At 39.4% G+C, this 22,865-nt stretch overlaps 2 protein-coding genes across 4 annotated transcripts; both read right to left on the bottom strand.

Moving 5' to 3' along the window:
• Positions 1-1,990: 1,990 nt before the first annotated feature.
• LOC127792534 (uncharacterized) lies at positions 1,991-15,152 on the bottom strand. 2 transcript variants are annotated; one of them, XR_008021151.1, is made up of 2 exons: positions 2,725-3,982; positions 1,991-2,637 (listed from the first exon to the last, which is right to left on the bottom strand). XR_008021151.1 is itself a non-coding variant. In XM_052323059.1 (2 exons), the coding sequence occupies exons 1-2, from the start codon at positions 15,028-15,030 to the stop codon at positions 2,522-2,524; spliced, it is 483 nt and encodes a 160-aa protein (XP_052179019.1). In that variant the 5' UTR covers positions 15,031-15,152; the 3' UTR covers positions 2,032-2,521. The 2 variants fall into 2 exon arrangements, 1 of the variants encoding a protein (XP_052179019.1); XM_052323059.1 differs by lacking the exon at positions 2,725-3,982 and adding an exon at positions 14,664-15,152 and having other exon boundaries at positions 2,032-2,637.
• A 4,134-nt stretch (positions 15,153-19,286) lies between these two features.
• Positions 19,287-22,546, bottom strand: LOC127792533 (uncharacterized). Of its 2 annotated transcripts, XR_008021150.1 has the most exons (5): positions 22,337-22,546; positions 22,130-22,229; positions 20,636-21,025; positions 19,567-19,746; positions 19,287-19,409 (listed from the first exon to the last, which is right to left on the bottom strand). XR_008021150.1 is itself a non-coding variant. In XM_052323058.1 (4 exons), the coding sequence occupies exons 1-4, from the start codon at positions 22,441-22,443 to the stop codon at positions 19,618-19,620; spliced, it is 726 nt and encodes a 241-aa protein (XP_052179018.1). In that variant the 5' UTR covers positions 22,444-22,546; the 3' UTR covers positions 19,287-19,617. The 2 variants fall into 2 exon arrangements, 1 of the variants encoding a protein (XP_052179018.1); XM_052323058.1 differs by having other exon boundaries at positions 19,287-19,746.
• Positions 22,547-22,865: the final 319 nt, after the last annotated feature.

Genomic DNA, 22,865 nt, shown 5'->3' on the forward strand with positions numbered 1-22,865 from the left:
AAGCTCATAAAGGACCCAAGTGAAAAATGGTCCCCTTAGAGGAATAAGAGACTATTTTAGGTCAGTTGTTGTTCGGGATAATATAGAGCAAAGTTTTTTAGGAGAAGATTATCCCATGTACTTCCCCAAGAAGATGGCTCGATAGGGTGGATTGTTACATGTGAAACATGCCTCTCTTAAAGAATTCCATGTCATTCCTCGAGAGCACTTATATGTTGACTTTCCTCGACAAAACTTCTTCGCCCACAAGACTCATTATCTGGGAGAACTTATTTCTCCTAAAAAAATATTTTATTCAAGAGAACTCTCCATCGAATGATAGGTTACAACAAAAAGGTAGACAAGTTAATAATGTGTATTAATAAATGTATATAACTAGTTAATTGATTATACATAAAAATGACAATTATCATATTAGATCCAATGTTAAACACAACTCTCTTTAATTATATATAATGAATATCCATTATAGTGAATATCGTTAAATTTGTTTTCTTTAAGGAATTTTAGTTAGGTGAAGGTACGTATTAAAAATTTATATAGGGAATTTGTATTTTTATTCTATTATCTGTTATTTTTTTTGTATTATTTCAAATTTTGTTGATAAAATTCCATTTCTTAAACTTTAGTAGTAATTAAAACGTGGAATGTTAATATGACATAAAAAAATAGTTGGGAGTAAAAAATAATTTATTGGGTATTAATTACTTTTTAAACTATAAAAACTTAAAATTTTAATTAAATACCCATTAAAAAATAAAAATCTAGATGTAAGTAAGGATAAGATGACAGACACTAACCCTTAGTCCAAAATTCAATTCATTATTATAACTCCGCCTTGTTAGCAAGTTGTACGTAACAATAAATGTTTAAGGTAGAGAATGTCCTTGCCCTCGGGATATAGATCGAGTAGTCAAATAAGTGATATGTCGATGTCAATTTAGTAAATCGTGAGTTCGATTCTCATCCTACATAGTGAAACGAAATCTCACACTTGCAATTTATTTCTCCTAACATAATCGAGAACATGAACATCAAAAATTACACCAGAACGATTATCCCAATGTCCAATCATATTTTTGTTATTAATAATAATAATAATCATTAGATGTATTCCCTGTAAAGATAATTATAAATGGGTAACCACACATCCATCTATAAAATACACCCTTCTCTCTTGAATTATATTTGACCAAAAGCATATCATATTCATGATTTTTTGCAATTTTTCTTTATACAATTTTAAACTTTTTCTAGTTTTAAATCAACCTCTTAAACTTTTGGCAATTTTAAATGTACTCCTAAACTATGTAAAATTATTCATTTAAAAATCTAACCAACAAATAATACACAAGCACACTCGCATGACAATTTTATGACATCTATTCAACTACCTCTCTCTAACTACATCTCTTTTGATTACATCTCCTTTATTTCTAGCGTCTTCTTTGGTTCGACTACGCAAGTCACTTGGGTTAGACAGATCACTAACATCTCTGAGTTGATGATCACCTTACCGTCTGAGGGATTGAAGATGAGATCAGTCTGGAAATAGCATTTCTTGTAAGAAGTGCAATTGAAGGAGATGCAACCGAATATAGAGAGAAAGAGTTGATGAGACACCAAAGAAAGAAAGAGAGAGAGAGATAGAGAGAATTGAAGATATATCAAAAAAAGATTGAGGGAGCTAAAGAGAAGCCAAAGAGAGAGAGAGACTTGAGTAGATATCAAAAAACTATCATGTCAACACATGTGCGTATCACTTACTGACCAAGTATTTAAATAAATAATTTTGCGTAGTTCAAGAACACATTTGAAATCACAAAAAATTTAAAGTTTTACAAGAAAAAAAAACACAAAAATTGATAGACATAAATATTTTTTTTACCTAAATTTAGGAACATATTTGAAATCATAAAAAAAATTATAATTCTTAGCCAACCTCACGATTCCCTGCTAATCAAAATATATTCCTTCACATACCTTGTTTTTATGGTTTCAACAATTCCAAGCAAATATGCCATTCCTGCACTATAATACTACACCTTCTTTGCCACGCGACATGCATCCAATGAACTTATATTCAGTCGTGTCCAGCTTTGTTTTAAAAAATTCCTATGAGCTATTCATATTTCTTCCTTTGCAACCAACAACAATTAGAAGCCCTTCTCCCATTCCCACCTTGTGTTAACAACCAAAACAACAGACAAGAAAAAAATAAAATAAAAAATATCTTCATTTACTATTTCCCAGCTTTCCATTTTCCTCCACATATCCAAAAAAGAACATGTGATCTGTGTAGTGTAGCAATACAAAACTCTTCCCCATTTACTGGCTACAAGAGAGTCGGACTGTCACAATTACATTATTCAAACAAGCACCACAGAGTCAAATCATTTAATACATGCATCTCTGCTAAAAACTCAAGCAACACTGAAAGAGTAATCGTCGAAATCACTTGACACGGAGATTACAATCAGAGGCGACAGAGTCCACCCAAAAATTGAGTTTGGCAATCGAATTACAAAAGAAGACACCTGACAATGGCCATCGTGGTCGACGAAGTGAACGATATCGCCGGACGCTTTGCGATCTCTGATATCGTACCGCTCCAGAGGCAGCTCAAACGATTCCTCTCTGCACAGAACAAAGAGGAAACATATGATTTGCGAAGAATCGCAGTTCAAAGGCCATACGGACAAAGATTTTTGCAACTCCTGGTACCGCGTAGAGATTAAATTTAACAGTCTTCGAAGAGATGAAATAGGGCTTGGCTGAAGGGCGCGTAAGATCGAGACGCCGAAGCCATCGGCGTCATTGAAAAGGAATATGAGCTACGTTCATCGTTCGCGGCTCGCAGCTCCACTCTTCTCTGTACGCAGGGGCAGTTTGATTGGGGCTTGGCGGAAGGAAGAAGGAAGGCTTTCTTGTATGGAAAGAAGGAGAATTATAATTTAAGGAACAAAAAATGGTCCAACATTACTAATTATAGGTAATTTTTTTATTTATCTAACAGCTTTCTTTTGTTTTTTAACATATTTTTTAAAAATAAAATTTTATAATTTAATTTAATTCAAACTAATCTTAAAAATATTTAATTATATCTCATGTTGAATTGACTTTTGATATTATTGTTACTTGAAATATAATAATTAAAATTTGTATTATTAGAGAGAATCGATCATGACAAAGTCAAACACAAAACAAGATTGCTCGAGAGAAGATTGAGAGAAGAGCTAAAGTTGTTCGAAAGAAGTTTGATTTGTTGTCTGAGATAGTTAATGTTTGTTTGGGATAAAGTGGTATAAGAGAGTTGATGTGTTCCCGAGGAAAGCTTCTGTAAGTCGGGAGTTGGTCAAAAGACACGCAGAGATTTTTTTTCATATAGGCCCTCCAATCCTTAAGTTAAAAATGATCATGGTGTTGTCTAGATGTAAAGAAAATGTACGTGTAGATATATGATTTTGAGTTGTTTGAGAGAACTATAGTTCTACTAGTGCTAGAAGTCCAAAGGTCAGAAAAATGATCCCAAAGACGAAGGGTCGGGGGTATTTATACCCTTGGGACAGTGATTGGGACACATGACATGCGTGTATGGGGACATGGTGTTGTCTTGGTGATTACACGATGTTGTCTAGGGGTTTAACTTGGAAAAGGGCTTAGTGAGAATCGCCACCCTCTTTCTTAGGCAGAGAAATGGTTTTTCGAAGGAAGGAGAGCATATTTCAAGCAGACTACGTTGTCTAGGACAACATAGGAGAAAGTTGTTTAGGAGAAAAATGGCTCAACTGAGTGTAATATGACATGCTGGATACCTCACCAAGAGAACTTCTTGTTACTTTGCTCGGGAGAACTTCCACATTGACTCATTCGAGAGAATTTCTTCTCCTAAGAGAGTTTTTCCTCCGAGAGAACTTCTTTTCTGAGAAGAATGCCTTTTTCTAGAGAACTCTCATAAAGAATGAGTTCCAAATAAATTAGCAAAGTTGTATGTACGATAAAATATAATGCAGGTACCGTAGCTCAGAGATGGTCCCCGAAGAGGTCAAGGTCACCCAGTGGTAATTAGGCATATATGACCACGGACTGGGATGGGATTGCCAAGCGGTCTGATGCCTATGCCCACAGACTCACCTAGATCCCTTGATTGAGTCTGGTGCTATGCCCCTAAGCTAGATCTGACTCCTTGGTCGATCTGGCAACTAGGTCTCCCGGCAAATTCGAACACCCGGAAGGAATCCCGAACTGAATTGTCGGTTGAACCCAGAATCATCGGGAGAAGATTGACTCTCGGAAGGGACGGGAGACGATGAAGCTATTATAGGGTAGGTCGAATGACGTTTCACCGTGTGAGGCTTAAGTCGCCCAGTTGCGATCTGGCACCTATGACCTAAGACTGGCTCGGGATCATCGAATGCTCCAACGCCTATGCTCACACACTCACCTAGATCCCTCGATTGAGTCTGATGCTATGCCTAAGCTAGACCTAACTCCTTAGTTGATCTAGCGCTTAGGTCTCCTGGTAAATTTGGACGCCCAGAAGGAATTAAGGAATTCCGAACCGGATCGCTGGCCAAACCCAGATTCCCGGAGGTAGACTGGACCTCAGAATGGTGGGCAAGAAGGTGAAAGACAGGGTTATACTCTCGAAGGCCTGAGCGCTTAGCCCTAATCTAGTGCCTATGCCCGTAGACCAACTCGGGATCATCGAATGCTTCGACACCTATGCCCGCAGACTCATCTAGATCCCTCGATTGAGTCTGGTGCTATGCCCCTACGCTAAACCTGACTTCGAGGTTGATCTGGCGCCTAAGTCTCCTGGCAAATTCGGATGCCTGAGGTGAATCCCGCATGGGATCTTTGGCCCAACTTAGATTTCCTATGACGAGCGAACCTGAAGAAAAATAACGGGCACCGGTGAAAGGTGTCCCCCATTTTTAAACCACATATGCCTACCCCAAAAATGTTTGTGAAGACCTGACAAGGAAGTCGTCCCTACATTTGACCAAAGTTGAGAACTCGATGAATGTCGCGTGAGTCTCGTAATTACGTCAAGTGAGCGGAGCTTATCCCAAATTTTCCAAGGCTTGGGCCTCGAAGATAGAATTGAAATATAAACTGACAAAAACTAAACCACCAAGACAAATAAATAAAAACGCGAAGGGGTAGGAGTATTAATGGCATAACCGACCCGCTAATGATGAAAGCAACGCTCCTAACTAGATAAAACTGCAAATAAAAGAATAACGTGATACACATGGAAACAACCACAAAGAATCCATTCATTCAGAAGATGACAAAATAAAACGCAACAACCCAAGAAATGTATTAAAAATTCCAAAAAGAACACCTTGAGATGGAACTAGTGAAAATTGTCATTCCTTACAGCCCAGTTAAAAAAAATTAAAGTCTACCCTAATCCTCGGCAGAAGGATGATCCACACATCCCGAACCCTCTCCAGGGAGCAAACCTTGAGAAGCATCAGCGGCAAGGTCCATTTCCAAGCCTTTCTCAATCATCTGAACGGTGTTAGTCATGCTGGCACCTACCTCACCCTCTTCAAACTCAAGAACATAAGGGCTCCACGGACCCTGTGGGTTACTGAGGTCATCTTCCAAAGCCCGCCTTATGCATTCCTCGGGCCCAGGATCATTCGGCTCATACTTCCTCTAGTCAGGAGGGGTACCGATAGACATAGCATTGTCAAAAGTCATCTCCGGGAAAGAGTCCTCTGGGCACATGGATTCCAAGAAGTTACGGCCAAGGTAAAAGCCAAATTTTGAGAAGCAACTGGCGTAATCATCCTTGCAGCGGTAGCAATCCTTGGAAAGGCGATATTGTTTCACGGCATCTCTCGTCGCCTCTTCAATTTCTCGCCGCCTATTCTCTCGCATTTTTTCCATCTCTAACTGAGCACGGACAACCGTTTGGAGCGACGTGGCTACTCGTTCCTCGGCGCCAGCCAGGTCACCTTTCAAACGTGACACCTCTCCTTGGGCCTCCACTAGCAAAGATACCTTTTCATCATAGGCCCGGTTCCGAGCCTCCAGCTCTTCCTCTACCGCCTGGCGGCTAATGGAAAGATCTTGAAGTTGAGCTTGAAGACTGGTCTTGTCCGACTCTAGATGGCAGATTGTCATGTTCAAGACCTGCTCGTCCTCTTTCCACTTGAAAGACTTCTGCGTCAAGTCATAAATCTAAGCCTCCTAACGGGCCAAACGCGCACAATTCATGGCATTGGTCACTATTGCGCCCTGAACACCCTATGAGAGAGGATAACAGAGAGGTTAATGGGAAAGAGGAAAATGAGAAGGTCAGTGGGAAAAAGAAAATAAGGAAGGAGGCGGAAAAAACTTACGATCGCGAGGTGACGCTCAAACTCGTTCATGTCTTCCGAAGAATTTCGGAAGTACCGACTTTTGTCACGCGGAAGGATGGAAGAATAGAGAATGCGAGCACCAACCCCAGGCATGTCTATGGTGTCTGTGTCTAGAACCCCGGGTTGCATGTCAAAGTGTTCCCCATGGACCCAGTAGTTGCCATCCAACTGTATTGCCCCCTGATGGGGAGCAGGTAGCGCGGACAAAATTGGGGCCAACCCTCTAGCAGCGACCCCCTTCTCCATGTGCAAAGTGCGACGATCACCGCGTTGAGGGTTGATTACAGCACGACGATATAATCCCCAACCGCTCGCTTGAACCGCATCAACGACAGCCTGGTCGTAGCGGGAGGTAGCCTCACCCTCTAGAACACCGCGAAAGTTCGGGCTCGCTTTGTGCTTGGATGGCTCATGAGGTACGTGTTGAGGAGCCCCGCTCATAGCCGCTGATACACCCGCCTCAAGCGAAAAAGAGAGCGCTGGATCAGCTCTCGAGGCCCCAAGAAAGTCAGGAAAAGGCTCTATTGGCGGGTCATGAGGATTGATATCGTCGGCAGGTTGAAAAGTTGTAGGGTCCACCTCCGCATCTTGGCGACGACTTCTCTTCTTCCTCCGAGGGTGGTGGCGCGGAGGAGTCGAGTTCTCTCCTACGCCTTCGTCTTGTTCAACATTCGGAACATCAGGGCAGGGGGCCTCGTCGTGGGGGTTAAAAGGGGGCGACACTTTGACCTAAGCGGCTCCAAAAGTGACCCTAGGATGAGCAGATCTCATTAAGTGATGCATGGCTGTAAGAAAAAGATAAGATGTGGTTAGATAACAGAAAATAACTTGAATGCAAAAATTCAAATGAAGCGGGGTTTAGGGGAAAAGATGAGTTGCAAGCAGCTAAGGGGTCCACACCCTTAGGAGAAGGCTACCCTTGTTGAGGGATGTCTCCTTCTCTACCCATGACAATAGGCGTACAGTTAACTGGAGGATTTGGACGTGGCACCCTACGACGAGATGATTCGTTAAGCTCTGGGATGCAACCCACCCTTATTAATTTGTCCACGGTCAAGTGGTCAAGGAGATGTTTAGGACCACCCTGAGTAATAACAAGATGGCTATCCTCATATCGTTCCCTAAGCTTGGGAATGGAAGCGCTCAACCTCGATTTTACTAATTTCTCAAGGTCAGTGCGCCACTGGGGCGACGCGTTCCACACACTGTTTGGGGGTTTGACCAAAAACCATCGAGAGTCGAATGAAGCCTCTATGGGAAGGGAATCATAGAAGAGACGGTCCTCACGGGTCCACTGTAGGGTATACATATGGTAACGTTCCTTAACCAGACATAAGTGGAAGAGACAATAAAAGAAGTCTACGATGGGGTCTATGTCATTCTCGCAACAAATGACAAAAAAACTAACTAATTGGGCCCAGCTGTTGGGATGTAATTGGCCCAAAGCTAACCCATTATGGCGAAGAAACCTGAGACCGAAGTTATGAAGAGGGAGGTGGAAACCTAGGCAAAAACTGGCATCGTGGACGCTCATCCACCTCTCTTCTACATCAACCGCACAATTTTCTTTAGGACGAGGAAGCTTAGTACGGTAATCCCAATGGATGTTTTAATTTTGGCGAATAAGGGCCACTATGTTCTCGAACATACGGGAGCATTTACCTTTCAAAAGGAAGTCATCGACCTCGTGGGAATCGATATCATGATATATTTTTCCACTAGCCATAGTAGCAAGTGGAAGGAATGAAAGAAAGGAAGAAAATGCTAGGAGAGTCGAATCTTGCTTTTGCTGAAGAAGCGAGGTTCCTTCGGAAGGAAGTTATTCGGCTCTACGGAAGGACTTCGAAAGGAAATTATGTGATTCTAAGGAGAAATTTGCTTTGGAAGAAACGATTCTTCGGAAGGAACACCTACACGCAAAAGGACTTTGGAAGGGACGTTCTAGCAATACTTACGCTTCGGGAAGAATAGTGTTGAGAAGAGAATTATGCGGTTACCTAGAAGGAAATAAATCTTTCGGAAGGGTGTTCTTCGGAAAGAAATGGCAGAAGGCAACGGAGATTTCCTTCGGAAGAAAAGCCCCTCGGAAGGAAAAAAACGAAAGGGAGAGAGAGTTCTTCGAGAAGAGACAAGGCGCAAGCATAAGAAAATTCCCGAAGCAAGTGACCCTATTTATAGCTGATGTGTAGAAGCCCAAACATCTTGGCAACTGAAGCATGCTCGGGAAGAATCCTTTGGAATGGGGCTTCGAAAGCGTCCTTCGGGAAAAACTATTTCCGATTCTTGGTGCCACATTCTTAGAAAATACTCTTCATTTTGTACCTAAGAAAGAACAAAACAAAGAATGGGGGACAATTGTTGTATCCCAATAATCGGAAGGAAGAAAGCCAAGCATTACGGAGAAGGTCGGAAGCTGCTTGGGAAGGGTCATTCGAAAGGACCCTTTAGAAATGACACGTGTCATCGCTGCTCGATCTCTATAAAAGCCCAACTACAAGTTCAAAATGGGATCCAGACATCGGTATATCTCTTTTATTTTCCTTAAAAAATTTAGCCTACTTTCCTTTTTGCATGATTCTTTTTCTTTCATTACTGTTGAGTTTGCCTAGAGTTTGTGCGGTAGAAGATCAGTAAAGTATTGAAGACTATCAGCTGGAAGATTAGATCAGTTAGGGCTTAAAATTATAAGTGTAATTACTTAAAAATTTGAGGGGGCCAAACTGTAATATTCCCATAGTAGTTAGTTACCTTGGGATGTCCGCCCTTTTCTATAAATAAGAGGGTAGGGGAGGCAGTCGAAGATGATTGAAAGAGAGTTTCTAATCTTGTCTATGATCGAGTGTTGGGTTTCCATTCTAGAGAAGAGAAATGCGGGTTTTTAGTCTTGTGTATTCTTGGGAGGATGAGTGCTTGTATTCGGGGATATAGATGAGGGTTTAGAGGCTTGATGTACTGATCAATTTCATCCTAATAAAATACTGCTCTTGGTGGGTGTTTGAAGGCTAGATGTAGGATTGCCAAAGGCATTCCGAACCAGGATAAATCTGCGTCTAATGCTATTTGGTTTGATGTTTCTTAATCTCTTTTACTGTTCTTTCATTTCCAGTTTTACTTTTTTTGTTGTGGTTGTCTTCTCGGGTGAGGATGTGAGAATTGTTCAAGAACGATCCTATTGTGTCCTAATTTCTAACATATTGGTATCAAAGCCTAGGACAATTCAAGAAATTGCCAAGAACCTAGTTTTCTTTAAGAATCTTTCCTGCCATGGCGTCCACATCTAGTGCCGCTAGGTATGAGGTTGAAAGATTTGATGGCACAAATGACTTTGGGCTTTGGAGGTTAAAAATACGAGACTTGTTGGGTAACTTAGGGTTAGAAGAGGCTCTTGATGGGGAGTCTAAAATGCCTAAGGAATACCCAGATGACAAGAAAAATGATATCTTGAAAAGGGCTTACAATACACTGATTTAAGCCTAGGAGACAAGGTCCTTGGGGAAGTGTCAAAATTAAAATCTGTGGCTGAGATATGGCTTAGGTTAGAGAGTTTGTATATGAAAAAAACCCTATCTAGTAAGCTGTTATTGAAGGCAAAATTCTTTACTTTTAAGATGCAAGAAGGGGAGAATTTGCATAGTCACAGAGATGAGTTTAATAAGTTGTGTCTTGACTTAGAAAATATAGATGTAACCTATGATGATGAGGATAAAGCCCTTGTATTATTACATTCCTTACCCAAGTCATATGAAACCTTTATGGATACCCTAAAACATGGAAGGGATACATTAACCTTAGAGGATGTTATAGGAGCCCTAAACTCTATGGAGTTACAGTAGAAAATTGATGGAAAGGTTGCTGGTGATGTTTTGACAGCAAGGAGCAGACCTGAGAAAAGAGAATTTAAATCTAAAGGGAAGTTTAGATCTAAGTTCAAGAATGGTAAGAAACAGTTTAAATGTTTTCATTGCCATGAAGAAGGGCATATGAAGAAGGATTGCCCAAACAGAAATAAAGAATCCCAAGAGAAAACCAACCTTGAATGTTCAAACACTATGTGTGGTTTTGGCTATGAGAGTGCGGATGTCCTATAGTCTTTCTAGGTATGCATGTAAAGTAGCATAGGTCCTAGGTTTATGGTATACTTCTCATAGGTAATAAGTATTTACCCATAGAGACATGGTGGAGGGGGAAATGGTTTGTCTAGGCAACAACCTAAGGTTAAGGGAATTGGAGATGGTAGAGAATAAAAAGCATGGTGGAGCTATTCCAGAAGCTGTAAAATATGTCCATGTTTTAAAAGAAAGTCTAATATCTTTAGGAAGAATTAGATAGAAATGGTTTCTCCTATAAAGGAAAATTGGAGGCCTAAGAAGTTGCAAGGATCTCTTAGAGAGATGGTAGCAACCCTCAAGAATGGAGGTTATGTGGTGCATGCTTGCATTTATATGTGAATAAGATGCAGCCACTAAAGGATAGCCTATGATAAGGTTAGGCTGTGTCATTTGTTGAGGATGGCTCACAATGGTGAGAAATGACTAAGAAAGGTATCTAAGGCTAGGGATATTAGGGGGAGGAAAATTTTGCAAGTAATAGGGAATAGGAACCATGTAGTTTGGTAAAGGTCATCAATGTAGAAGTCTCCAAAATCAATAAATCCTATTTGAAATCAATCTCTATGATGTTTTGGGAACCTATCTAGGCCTTGTCTCATGGTGGAGCTAGGTGAGGAGAACCTAGTAGTGATGATGTGCCCCTAAGGAATTCCCAAGCGTATATGAGCTTGCTGGAATTAAGTATGAGCTTGCTGAAAATTGCTTCTGGTATGAAAAGTTAGGTGGAGTAGAGTTGTGGAATAGGTATGTCTAGGTCTTCTAAAGCTAGGGTTCTTACCTATGTAGTGAAAACTCTATCAATAGGACATAAAAATAGCTGATGCTAAGGGCAAGGGATGGAATCTGGAATGCTGTGTAAAGAAAAACAGCAAGGAGAATCCTTTGGGAATGTCCGAAACTAACCTATTAACCAAGGTATAGCAATAAGGAAATCTGGAAATTTTGTTTTGGTCATATTCATTGTGTAAACTTGAGCTGGATTGTGAGAGGGAGGAAACTAGTATTTAAGATAGCTTTAGCTCTTGCAGTGAGGGTCCTTGTGAACAGTGAGGGGAAATGGTGCGTGCAAGTGTGTCCTTGTATGGTGTAGCCATTATTGATCAAAAGTCCAGATTAAGCAAGGAAAGAGAAGGAGAATTATTTTGTAGGAAATGAGCAAGGGAATAGAAGGTTTAGAGTGCTGCCTAAGATGGGTAGTGATAGGTCTTAAGTTAGGTTCCAGTGAGGTATGGAAATTTGGGTTTATAAGATGCTTATACATTGTCTTGAGTACTAAGGATAGGCTGGGATATATAGCCCCTTGTATAAGAAAGAGGGCTGCACTCATGTCCAAATGAATGGCATGGAGCCATGTAAATTTGAGAAGAATATTGGACTTAAATGGAAGATCCCTTTGGTTAAAGGGGTGGAGTGCTGTGCAAGTGACTATTTGAGAATTAAGGAAGGTGCTAGAAATGGGGAAAAGTCTAGGAAAAAGGCTAGACAAATGGTCATTGATTAAAGCAGCACATGAAGGCTTAATTTGGGTCAAATAGGTATCTCTAACAGCCATGATCCATGTTGAAACTAAGGGAAAAGTGATCTTATAGTGTAGCCAAGGGATAAGAGGCTAGATGTAAAGATAAGCAAGGATTGGCTGCTTAGAAGGTCTCTCTAGGTGTGATTATAAAAGACCAGATTTGGGAGCTAGGAGGAAGTCTAGCAATGTTAAGTTCAATTCCAGGAGAGGTTCATTGGTGTTGTAATGCTGTGTGAAAGGTTGGAACCTTTGGGATTAAGGAATAACATCATGTATGGATTTGGTATATGGTGGAGTGTGCCTAGCTGGGAAATCATGCATTTAGGGTGTATGTGTTGCATTTTGTATGCAGCAGGAACCCTAAAATATAGTCTAGGTAGGAGGAATTGAAATAGCCAATGGGCAGTCCATTTGGCTTAGTCTTAGTCCTTCCATGGAGTATGTCAATCATATTGATGTTAGGAAAAGTTATTCATTAGGAAATCCCTTGAGAAAGATAATATCTAATGAAAGTTGCAGGTTTAGTTATTGCAGTTGAAATTTATCCAAAGGTGGTCTATTGTTATGTTTTACAGCATTGATTTATTTTTCTTTGATGTGTTTGTATTTGATATGATCAGGTTTTTTGTCCATCACTCATGTGGAAAGCAGGTTCAGGGCTATCGGGTGAAGAACCCAAGGCAAATGGTGGAGAATTGTTGAGTTTGCCTAGAGTTTGTGCAGTAGAAGATCAGTAAAGTATTGAAGATTATCGGCTGGAAGATTAGATCAGTTAGGCTTAAAATTATAAGTGTAAATACTTAGAAATTTGAGGAGCCAAACTGTAATATTTCCATAGTAGTTAGTTACCTTGGGATGTCCGCCCTTAAGAGGGCAGGGAAGGAATTCGAAGATGATCGAAAGAGAGCTTCTAATCTTGTCTATGATCGAGTGGTGGGTTTCCATTCTAGAGAAGAGAAAAACGGGTTTTTAGTCTTGTGTATTCTTGGGAGGATGAGTGCTTGTACTCGGAGATATAGATGAGGGTCTAAAGGCTTGATGTACTGATCAGTTTCATCCTAATAAAAGATTGCTCTAGGTGGGTGTTTGAAGGCTGGATGTAGGATTGCCAAAGGCATTCCGAACCAGGATAAATCTGCGCCTAATGCTGTTTGGTTTGATGTTTCTTACTTAATCTCTTCTACTGTTCTTTCATTTCTAGTTTTACATTTTCTGTTGTGGTTGTCTTCTTGGGTTAAGGTGTGAGAATTGTTCAAGAATGATCCTATTGTGTCCTAATTTCTAACAGTTACTAACTTAAGTATCGAAGGGTCTTCGTGAGAGGAAAATCTCGCTCATGGGAGGAAAATCCCGCGAGCCTTCTAATCCTTATTTGTTGTCCACAGTCCCTTCGAAAGTACTGCCCCTGTTCCTTCGGAAGGACCGCTCACAAGAGAAGACCAAGACCCTTCGGAAAACCCCGCTAAGACCAAGTTCCTGGGGAAGGCCTTGCCCATTCCTGCGGAAACACCATCACAAGTGCATCCTGAGGTTCCTTCAGAAGGTCGTATTGGAAGTCTCTTGAAAGCCTCCTACAACAGAAGACCTTTGGCCATCGGAGAGATCCTCGCTTGCTTGCACGACACCACACCTTCGGGAGGGAACTTCGGGAATACCCTTCGGAAGGACCATACCGCAAGACCATAGCACGTTCGACCTCTGCCTATCGCGAGTTTTTTCTTCTTGGAGACTCTTCAGAATGACCCTTCGGGGGCAGGCTTCGGAAGACCCCTTCGAAAGACTCCTTCGGAAGCCCACCTTAATCTTGTGACCAATCTTTGATCAAATCCCGAGACTGACAGCATCCACGGACAACCCACTCCTAAAAATTCTAATTATTGTATTTTGGCAACATTTCCGGAGTGACACTTCTATCAAGTGACACATTCCTCTTGGGTGACTCATACCTCTCGGGAGACATGATTCTTGTCGGGGACACACTCACCTCCCAAAGCGGATTTCTCTATCCTCTCAACGAGCAACACTGTTTGGAGCCAACCACTAACCCCTAGCAACCATTCCCATATTATAAACCTTGATTGTTGTATTTTTGAAAATAACAAGACAATAACACAAGTTTTCGGTAGTCTTCCTAAGATCTAGCTACAACTTTCTCATATATTCTAGCTATAATTGCCAGGATGCAGAGAAAGACAGCCTCCTGATTGTGTTTCCCCTTTATTTTCCTTCCTTTTCCATTTCTTTTTTCTCCTTTATTCTACCTTTCCAGTGCACTTGTATTCCTCAAGTGAGTGTGATTTCCAATAGTATAATTCTCAACCACTTTATCAAACACATTCCTCAATTATGAGTAAGCTTCTGGCCAAATACACGTTACTCGACCTCTGTGGCAATGACCATCCAGTGAAGTTCCTACATGTTATATCCAACAAGCTACAACTGCAATTCAATAAAGAAACACAGAAGTCTCTTCCCGCAAGCACAATTTAACAGTTGTCTTCTGGATTCTAATTTCAACATATGCCTTGAAGGAATTACTCTAACTGATTATTATGGATCAGTTTAATGCCCGCAAGCACAATAATGTTGGTTCTCAAAGAATGATCATTAACCTCATAAAGCATAGCATTCTTGGCATAACCATAGCATTCTTGCCATCATTGGACGTTGAAGAACCAATGGTACTTCCGGGAGAAGGCGACTCAAAAGGCTGAAAGAACGATTTCCGAACAGTGAGCTCATCGTCGTCATCCTCAGCCTCCTCGTCCTTCAACGAGTCCCTGGAGTCCTCGCCGTCGGTAGACTCGCGGTGAAACCCTAACCCCTGGTCCGGCTGGCCCGATTCGGGGCCATCTGAGCTAGGCTTTGCTTCCGGAGGCGTCTCGTAGTCCTCGTCTCTGTCAAAGACATGAACCGAAGTGATCTCCGCGAAGCTCACCCGCCGAGCCCGCTTCTTCTGGATGGCGGCGGTACCGTCGTCGGTCTCCGTGTTGCCGCCATCGTCGGCGAACTTCGAAGCCATTCCGTTCGAAACTACTAGTGAATCTCACTGTGAATCTGTGGATTTGCTCTCCGACTGGTTGAAATTCGAAATGGGCGTTCTGAAAACTAGGGCTTTTGAATTAGCATCATGTTTGCCAAATGCCGGTGCTACGAAGCGACCACGAATTTTATTTCAGTTATGTTATTTATACATCATTTATATAAATTTTAAATTACACAATGCACGTAAATAACATAAATATCCCTAATCTCATTACACCTCACCGTCTCGAGTGAGGGCATCTTAGACATTTGGGACATCATTGTATAACTCAAGGTGTACATAATGATATACTAATAGCATTTTCCATTTTATTTTGTACATAGAGTCGATGCAGTTCAAAAAGGCATGGCCTGTTCCTTAGGGTGTGCAAAAAATTGGGTAAACCGATTTAATGGAACCGAATCGACCTAGTCAATTCGGTTATTTTGATAAAAATAATCGAAAATCGAACCAAACCGTGTAGGAATAAACCAACCCCCCCTTGCGCGAATCAAACCATGAACCCCTCCTCCTCCTCAGGCAGGGCGCGACACCCCATGTTTGTACTGCCATTTCATTTTCTCTTCGTCCCCCCCTCTCTCTCTCTCTCTCTCGCCATTTCATTTTCATCCCACTTATCCTAGATCTCCTTTCACCATCCCTCATTGTCGCCGATGGCGAAGATGAAGACGAAGGCTCTTCAAGGATTCATAGATCAGAGAGGAGATAAGAGAGAAGGCCCAGAAGGCGGAAGACCGAACCGATCCTTGGTCATTTCGTTTGCTCGGCCCCCATCGTCTCCGACTCTCCTAAACGACAGCACCATTGCCCCATCCGATGCCGTTGTCAACGCTAATACGATGTTTCTTCTCTCCCTCCAACACTGACTGTTGTTTTCGTCGAAGCAACCACCTCCGACGCTTCCATTCTAACGTCGACGCCGACTTGAACCTCCGATACCACAATGCCGACTTCAACGCCTACGACGAGTGCATCTCTCTTTCCTCTGATTTGCACCATCGTCCTCACCATTTGATAAGTTTTCAGCAACTTCTATTTTTCCAGAAACATGTTAGAGTTTTTTAACTATATAATTAATTTTTAGATCTACAAAAAATCAACTGTTCGATCAAACTCATTTTTGGATATATGAATCACTATGATTGGGGGAATCCAATGATCAGTTTTGATCATTGGAATCAACGGCTAGCCAGGTGGTCGGGGACAACAGATGTTTGATCTCTTTGGTATTCTAGGTTAATTCGGTTTTCGATTCAATTCGGTTACCATGATTTAGATTTCGGTTAGTGGGGTTAGTCAATTGGTTCAGTTCGATTATTATATGCTGGTCGGTTCGGTTCGATTAGTAAATTTTGGACGTTTCGATTTGGTTAGTAAAATTTGGACAATTCGGTTCGGTTATAACCGATTGCACACCCCTATCGTTCCCTATATTTTACCTACTTACCCCTGAAGATTAGTGTTTCAAAATTCAGATTATATAAATTAGAAAATTAAAAGGATAGAGATTGGACCGTCCTTTTTAATTAATTAATTACTTAAAATTTGTACTAAAAACAAATAAAAAAGCATACATCATTGTATCATATACTTGAAATATACATTATAAAGTATTATTACTTAAATACAATAATTAAAATTTATTTGTCTGATAAAGCCTAGCAAAAAGTTGGCAGGATCATGTGAAGAACAAGGCTGTGTGGGAGAAGTAATTTGGGAGAATAATTGTTTGGGGAAAGCTTAATGAATCTCAAAGACGATTCAATCTGTTATTCGAAAGAGTTAGTGTTTAGCTAGAAAAATGATATAGTTCTCTGTGAGAGTTGATATATTCTCAAGATAAACTTTTGCAAGGCTGCAAACTAAATTAGAAGGCATGTAGAGATTTCTTTCGTACGGAGTCTCCAATGCTTAAGTCAACAATTGTCATGGTGTGGTAAATATATAGTGAAATTTAGGTAAAAGTATATAATCAGGGGTTGTTTGGGATAACTGGGTTTCTCCAAGAAAACAAAGTTGTGCGGAATTGTGCGGGTGCTAAAATACTAAGGGTTGGAAAAGTTTGAAAAGTCCTTGAATACAAAGAGTATTTATAGCATTTAGTCTATAATGAGGACACTAGGCACGAAAGAGGCAGTGTTGTCCCTATCGCAGAATGTGGTGTTGTCCCAAGTGCTCACAATATTATCCTAGGGTTAAGCTCATAAAGGACTGAGCGAGAAATTGTCCCCTTAAAGAATGAGATACTATTTTAGGTCAATTATGTTATTCGGGATAACGTAGGACAAAGTTGTTCAGGAGAAAATTCTCTCATGTTATTTCCTAATAAGATGACTCGAGATGGTGGATTGTCACATGCGAAACATGTCTCTCCAAAAGAATTTTGTGTCGTTCCTCGATAGGACTTATGTGTTGGCTTTTCTCGAAAAAACTTCTTTGTCCATAAGATTCTCATTTTTTGAAAGAATTTATTTATTTTGAAAAAATATCTTTTTCGAGAGAACTCCCCCACCGAATGATAGGCTACAACAAAAAGCTAGACAAGTTAATAGTGTGTATTAATAAATGTATATAACTAATTAATTGATTATACATAAAAAATGACAATTATAACTCTTTAATTATATCTAATGAATATTCATTAGTGAATATCACTAAATTTGTTTTATTTAAGGAATTTTAGTTAGGTGAAGGTACCCATTAAAAATTTATATAAGAAATTTGTATTTTTATTCTACTATTTTTTTTTTTTTTTTTTGCATTATTTCAAATTTTGTTGATAAAATTCCATTTCTTAAACTTCAGTAGAAATTAAAACGTGAAATGTTAATATGATATAAGAAAATAGTTGGGAGTAGAAAATAATTTATTGGGTATTAATTACTTTTTAAACTATAAAAACTTAAAATTATTAATTAAATACCCATTAAAAAGATAAAAACCGGGATGTGAGTAAGGATAAGGTGAGGGACAGTGACAGTTGACCCAAGACTCAATTAATTGTTATAGCTCCGCCTTGTTAGCAAGTTGTACATAACAGTAAGCAGTCACATTGATTAAAGCACACATTAAATGAGCCACGTTCATATGTTTAAGGTAGACAGTGTCCGATCATATTCCTGCTATTAGTAATAATAATAATCATTAGATGTATTCCCTACACAGACAATCATAAATGGGTAACCATACATCCATCTATAGAATACACCACCTTCTCTCTTGAATTATATTTGGCCAAACGGACAATTTCTGTAATTTTTCTTTTATACAGTTTTAAACTTTTTTTCTAGTTTTAAATCAACTTCTTAAACTTTTTACGACTTTAAATATACTCCTAAATCATGTAAAGCTATTTATTTAAAAATCTAACCAACAAATAATACACAGACATACTAGCGAAACAATTTTACGGCGTTTCCTCAATTAACTCTCCCTCTCTCTAACTACATCTCCTTTATCTCTAGCGTCTTCTTTGATTGGGCTACGTAAGTTACTTGGGTTAGACGAATCACTGACATATCTAAGTCGATGATCACCCTATCGTTTGAGGGATCGAAGATGAGACTAGTCTGGGAGTAATATTTATTGCAAGAAGCACAGTTAACAAAGATGACGAAAAGAGAATAGATGCAGCTGAAAAGAGAGATAAAGACTTGATAAGACACCAAAAAGAGAGAGAATTGAAGAAAGATCGTAAAGAGATGGAATAAGCTAAAGAGATGTCAAAGAGAGAGCTTAGGAGATACCAAAAAATTATCACGTGAACACATGTGCGTATCACTTGCTGATCAGGTGTTTAATTGAATAATTTTGCGCAATTCAAGAACACAATTGAAATCACAAAAAATTTAGGATTTTATAAGAAAAAAAAACACAAAAATTCATAGACATAAATATATTTTTTACCTAAATTTAGTAACATATTTGAAATCATAAAAAATTTAGAATTCTACAAAAAAGAAACGCAAAAATTTAAGGGCAGAACAATACTTTTAGCCATCGTTGCTTAATGCCAAATACGGGTTAAATAAGTCATAACCAGACCTTGCCTCTTAAAGCATCCTTCTCATTTTTGTTTTCCAATGAAAATGGGGCCAGAAAAAGTCATCTAATTAATTAGAATATCAAAAGACTAATTAAACACTTACTTAGGATATTTTTAATAATATTTATGTATCAATGTGACATAAAATATAATATATTAATACAGGAATGTGACATGTTAATGTCCAAAACAGCATTTCCAATTAGAATATATTGTCAGCAATATCCACAAAAAAGGTACAGACAATTTAAATAGGAAAAACTTCAAATAAGGACTGCAATTCCCGGCAGAGAGCATCTTGTGAGAGACTCTGAAAAGAAAAAGAAAATTGTCAAGTAGTTCATTTTTCTGTTGTATTAAGGAACAATAATCAATTTCAGTCAGTTGATTGCCACTTAAGCATGGTCCCTTTCTACAAAACTGTTAAAAGTGTGAACAACATGACGAGGACTCAAAAGGAATTTTACCAATGTGTCAACCAATTTGATCAGACAAGCATACTCCCAAACGCCTTGGACTCAACCATACAGTGCACGCCATGGTTCCTTGTTATCCTTGGATGTCTTACTTGGTTTCCATGTTATTCTCTCTCTTAAAAAGCACAAGGAAGAGATGCTTGCCAAAAGCTCTGCCATCTCATAGATTACCTGGGAATGAGAACAAGAGCTCTGGTTAATACATTAAAAAACACACACACACAAATTTCACAATACATATATCAAACAAAAATGGTTCTTTACTAAAAAAGGATCTTGTCAAGCAAACCCATAAGAGAACTCCCCAGTCTCCCAGTCCTCCCTCAAAGAAAAAAAAAGAGCAAAAGAACAAATAAAAAGGCAAGGAAAATGCCTATTGAGTGTTGGGATCTCTTCCATAAGAATAAGAAATAACACGCCTGGTAAATTAGTGTGAGCAACCCAATCAGGCCCTTGCAAAATAATTAAGACCTAGAAGACCGCGGTGTATATGTTTTACAGATCTATGTCTGTGATTCACTCCATCTAATCTAAAACCTTAGGACTCTAGTCCAGCCAAACTTTGAAGCATCCAATGACTATTAACAACGATATAGCATGTCAGACAAGCGTGTGCACGTTGTTTTGAAATACTCATTTAAGAGGTAGAGATTGACAAACCGTTATTTCTTCTATCCATGGTGACTGATCTGGAGTTGTTTGTATAACATACATTTTATAGCATTACTACTTAATCATACAAAAAAAGGTTTGATGTCAAGGAATATAGATCATGTTTAAAAATAGCAGAACATGGAATGTCCCCAACAATGTCATCTGAGATCACAAACAGAGCATAAGAACTGTCATTTTATCGTCCTCCTTTTTTTTCCAGGTCAATATATATATATTTTTCTCCTTATGCCAAACTGTGGCAAATAAGCAAGTCTGCATAGACAGAAGTCAGAATTCATGTCATGATGATGTTAATTTATAGTCTGAAAACTATTAACAACAATTTCCATGTTCCTGATCATGTTGGGAAAAGAATCACGCTAGTTGTAAAGGAGAAAAAGGGTACCTCAAGTTCTTCTTCTGAATTCTTTTGGGATTGGCTATTGCCACTCTGTCCAATGAGAACACATGTTGGCAGTTTCATGACCCGGATCAACTGAAGAAAGCATGCCAAAGGTTCATGATGAATTTGAAGTGATGACGGTGGCTTCTGAGTTTTCGCAACCATGGCCTGAGTTATATCTGTTTCTGGACCTATTTGCGCACTATAAAGTGCAACTTTGTCACTTGTCACAGTATATTTCTTTTCCACCTTGAGCTTAGACGCCGCTATAAAACATGGCAAGATAATTGTGGGAATGAAAGACGAACTTTCTCCTTTTATTGATGCCAGAACTTCACTAACGGCACATACCAAAATTGGAGGCTCATAATTTTGCAAGAGTAACACAGTAACCTGAATAGAGTATCAAGTCTCTTAACCACTGATATCCAAAGATAATGTGCAAAATTAAACTGCAAGTAAAACTAACCCATCCATCTGATTTAGTTAGGTAGTCCAAGCAATAGGATATTTTTGCACACAGAACAGCACAGGAGAAGCAAGCCCATGAAATGTTCACAAGCAAGAGCTCGATGTCTAAATTGCTCCTTCCAGTTTCATCTTGTGAATAGTTATATGGCACAAAATGTTAATAAGTTCAGTTTATTTAATTTTGAGTTTCAACAGCTTGCTTGAACTACACATAGTGTCCTAACTTGGTAAGTCCATCCCTTCCACTAATGCAATCCTTCAAATGGAAAAAACAAGACGCATAAGGATCAAGTATGCACCCAACTAAGAGCATTCCCCATTCTTCCGAAAGCCAAGGTTAAATATGCCCTAGTGCAACAATGGAGATAAGAGATGTCTACAATACCAAATAGGCCAAAATTGGTCTCCTAATAAAAGTTTTTTCTTAGCCAACCTCACGATTCCCTGCTAATCAAAAGATATTCCTTCACATACCTTATTTTTATGGTTTCAACAATTCCAAGCAAATATGCCATTCCTGCACTATAATACTACACCTTCTTTGCCACGCGACATGCATCCAATGAATTTATATTCAGTCGTGTCCAGGTATGTTATAAAAAATTTCTATGAGCTATTCATATTTCTTCCTTTACAACCAACAACAATTAGAAGCCCTTCTCCCATTCCCACCTTGTGTTAACAACCAAAACAACAGACAAGAAAAAAAAAATAAAAAAAAATCTTCATTTACTATTCCCAGCTTTCCATTTTCCTCCACATATCCAAAAAAGAACATGTGATCTGTGTAGTGTAGCAATACAAAACTCTTCCCCATTTACTGGCTACAAGAGAGTCGGACTGTCACAATTACATTATTCAAACAAGCACCACAGAGTCAAATCATTTAATACATGCATCTCTGCTAAAAACTCAAGCAACGCTGAAAGAGTAATCGTCGAAATCACTTGACACGGAGATTACGATCAGAGGCGACAGAGTCCACCAAAAAATTGAGTTTGGCAATCGAATTACAAAAGAAGATACCTGACAATGGCCATCGTGGTCGACGAAGTGGACGATATCGCCGGACGCTTTGCGATCTCTGATACCGTACCGCTCCAGAGGCAGCTCAAACGATTCCTCTCTGCACAGAACAAAGAGGAAACATATGATTTGCGAAGAATCACAGTTCAAAGGCCATACGGACAAAGATTTTTGCAACTCCTGGTACCGCGTAGAGATTAAACTTACAGTCTTCGAAGAGATGAATTAGGGCTTGGCTGAAGGGCGCGTAAGATCGAGACGCCGAAGCCATCGGCGTCATTAAAAAGGAATATGAGCTTCGGAGCTACGTTCATCGTTCGCGGCTCGCAGTTTCACTCTTCTCTGTACGCACGGGCAGTTTGGCTGGGGCTTGGCGGAGGGAAGGAGGAAGGGTTTCTTGTATGGAAAGAAGGAGAATTCTAATTTAAGGAACAAAAAATGGTCCAAAATTACTAAGTATAGGTAATTTTTTATTTATCAAACTGCTTTCTTTTTATTTTTAACATATTTGTTAAAAAAATTATAATTTAATCTAATTCAAACTAATCTTAAAAATATTTAATTATAACTTATTTTGATTTGACTTTTGATATTATTATTACTTGGAATACAATAATTAAAATTTGTAGTATGAGAGAGATTCGATCATGACAGAATTAAACACATAACAAGATTATCCGAGAGAAAAACTGAAGTTGTCTGGAAGAAGTTTGATTTATTGTTTGAGATAGTTAAT

The sequence above is a fragment of the Diospyros lotus genome, chromosome 15, assembly GCF_014633365.1.
Source record: "Diospyros lotus cultivar Yz01 chromosome 15, ASM1463336v1, whole genome shotgun sequence".
Lineage (NCBI taxonomy): Eukaryota > Viridiplantae > Streptophyta > Magnoliopsida > Ericales > Ebenaceae > Diospyros > Diospyros lotus.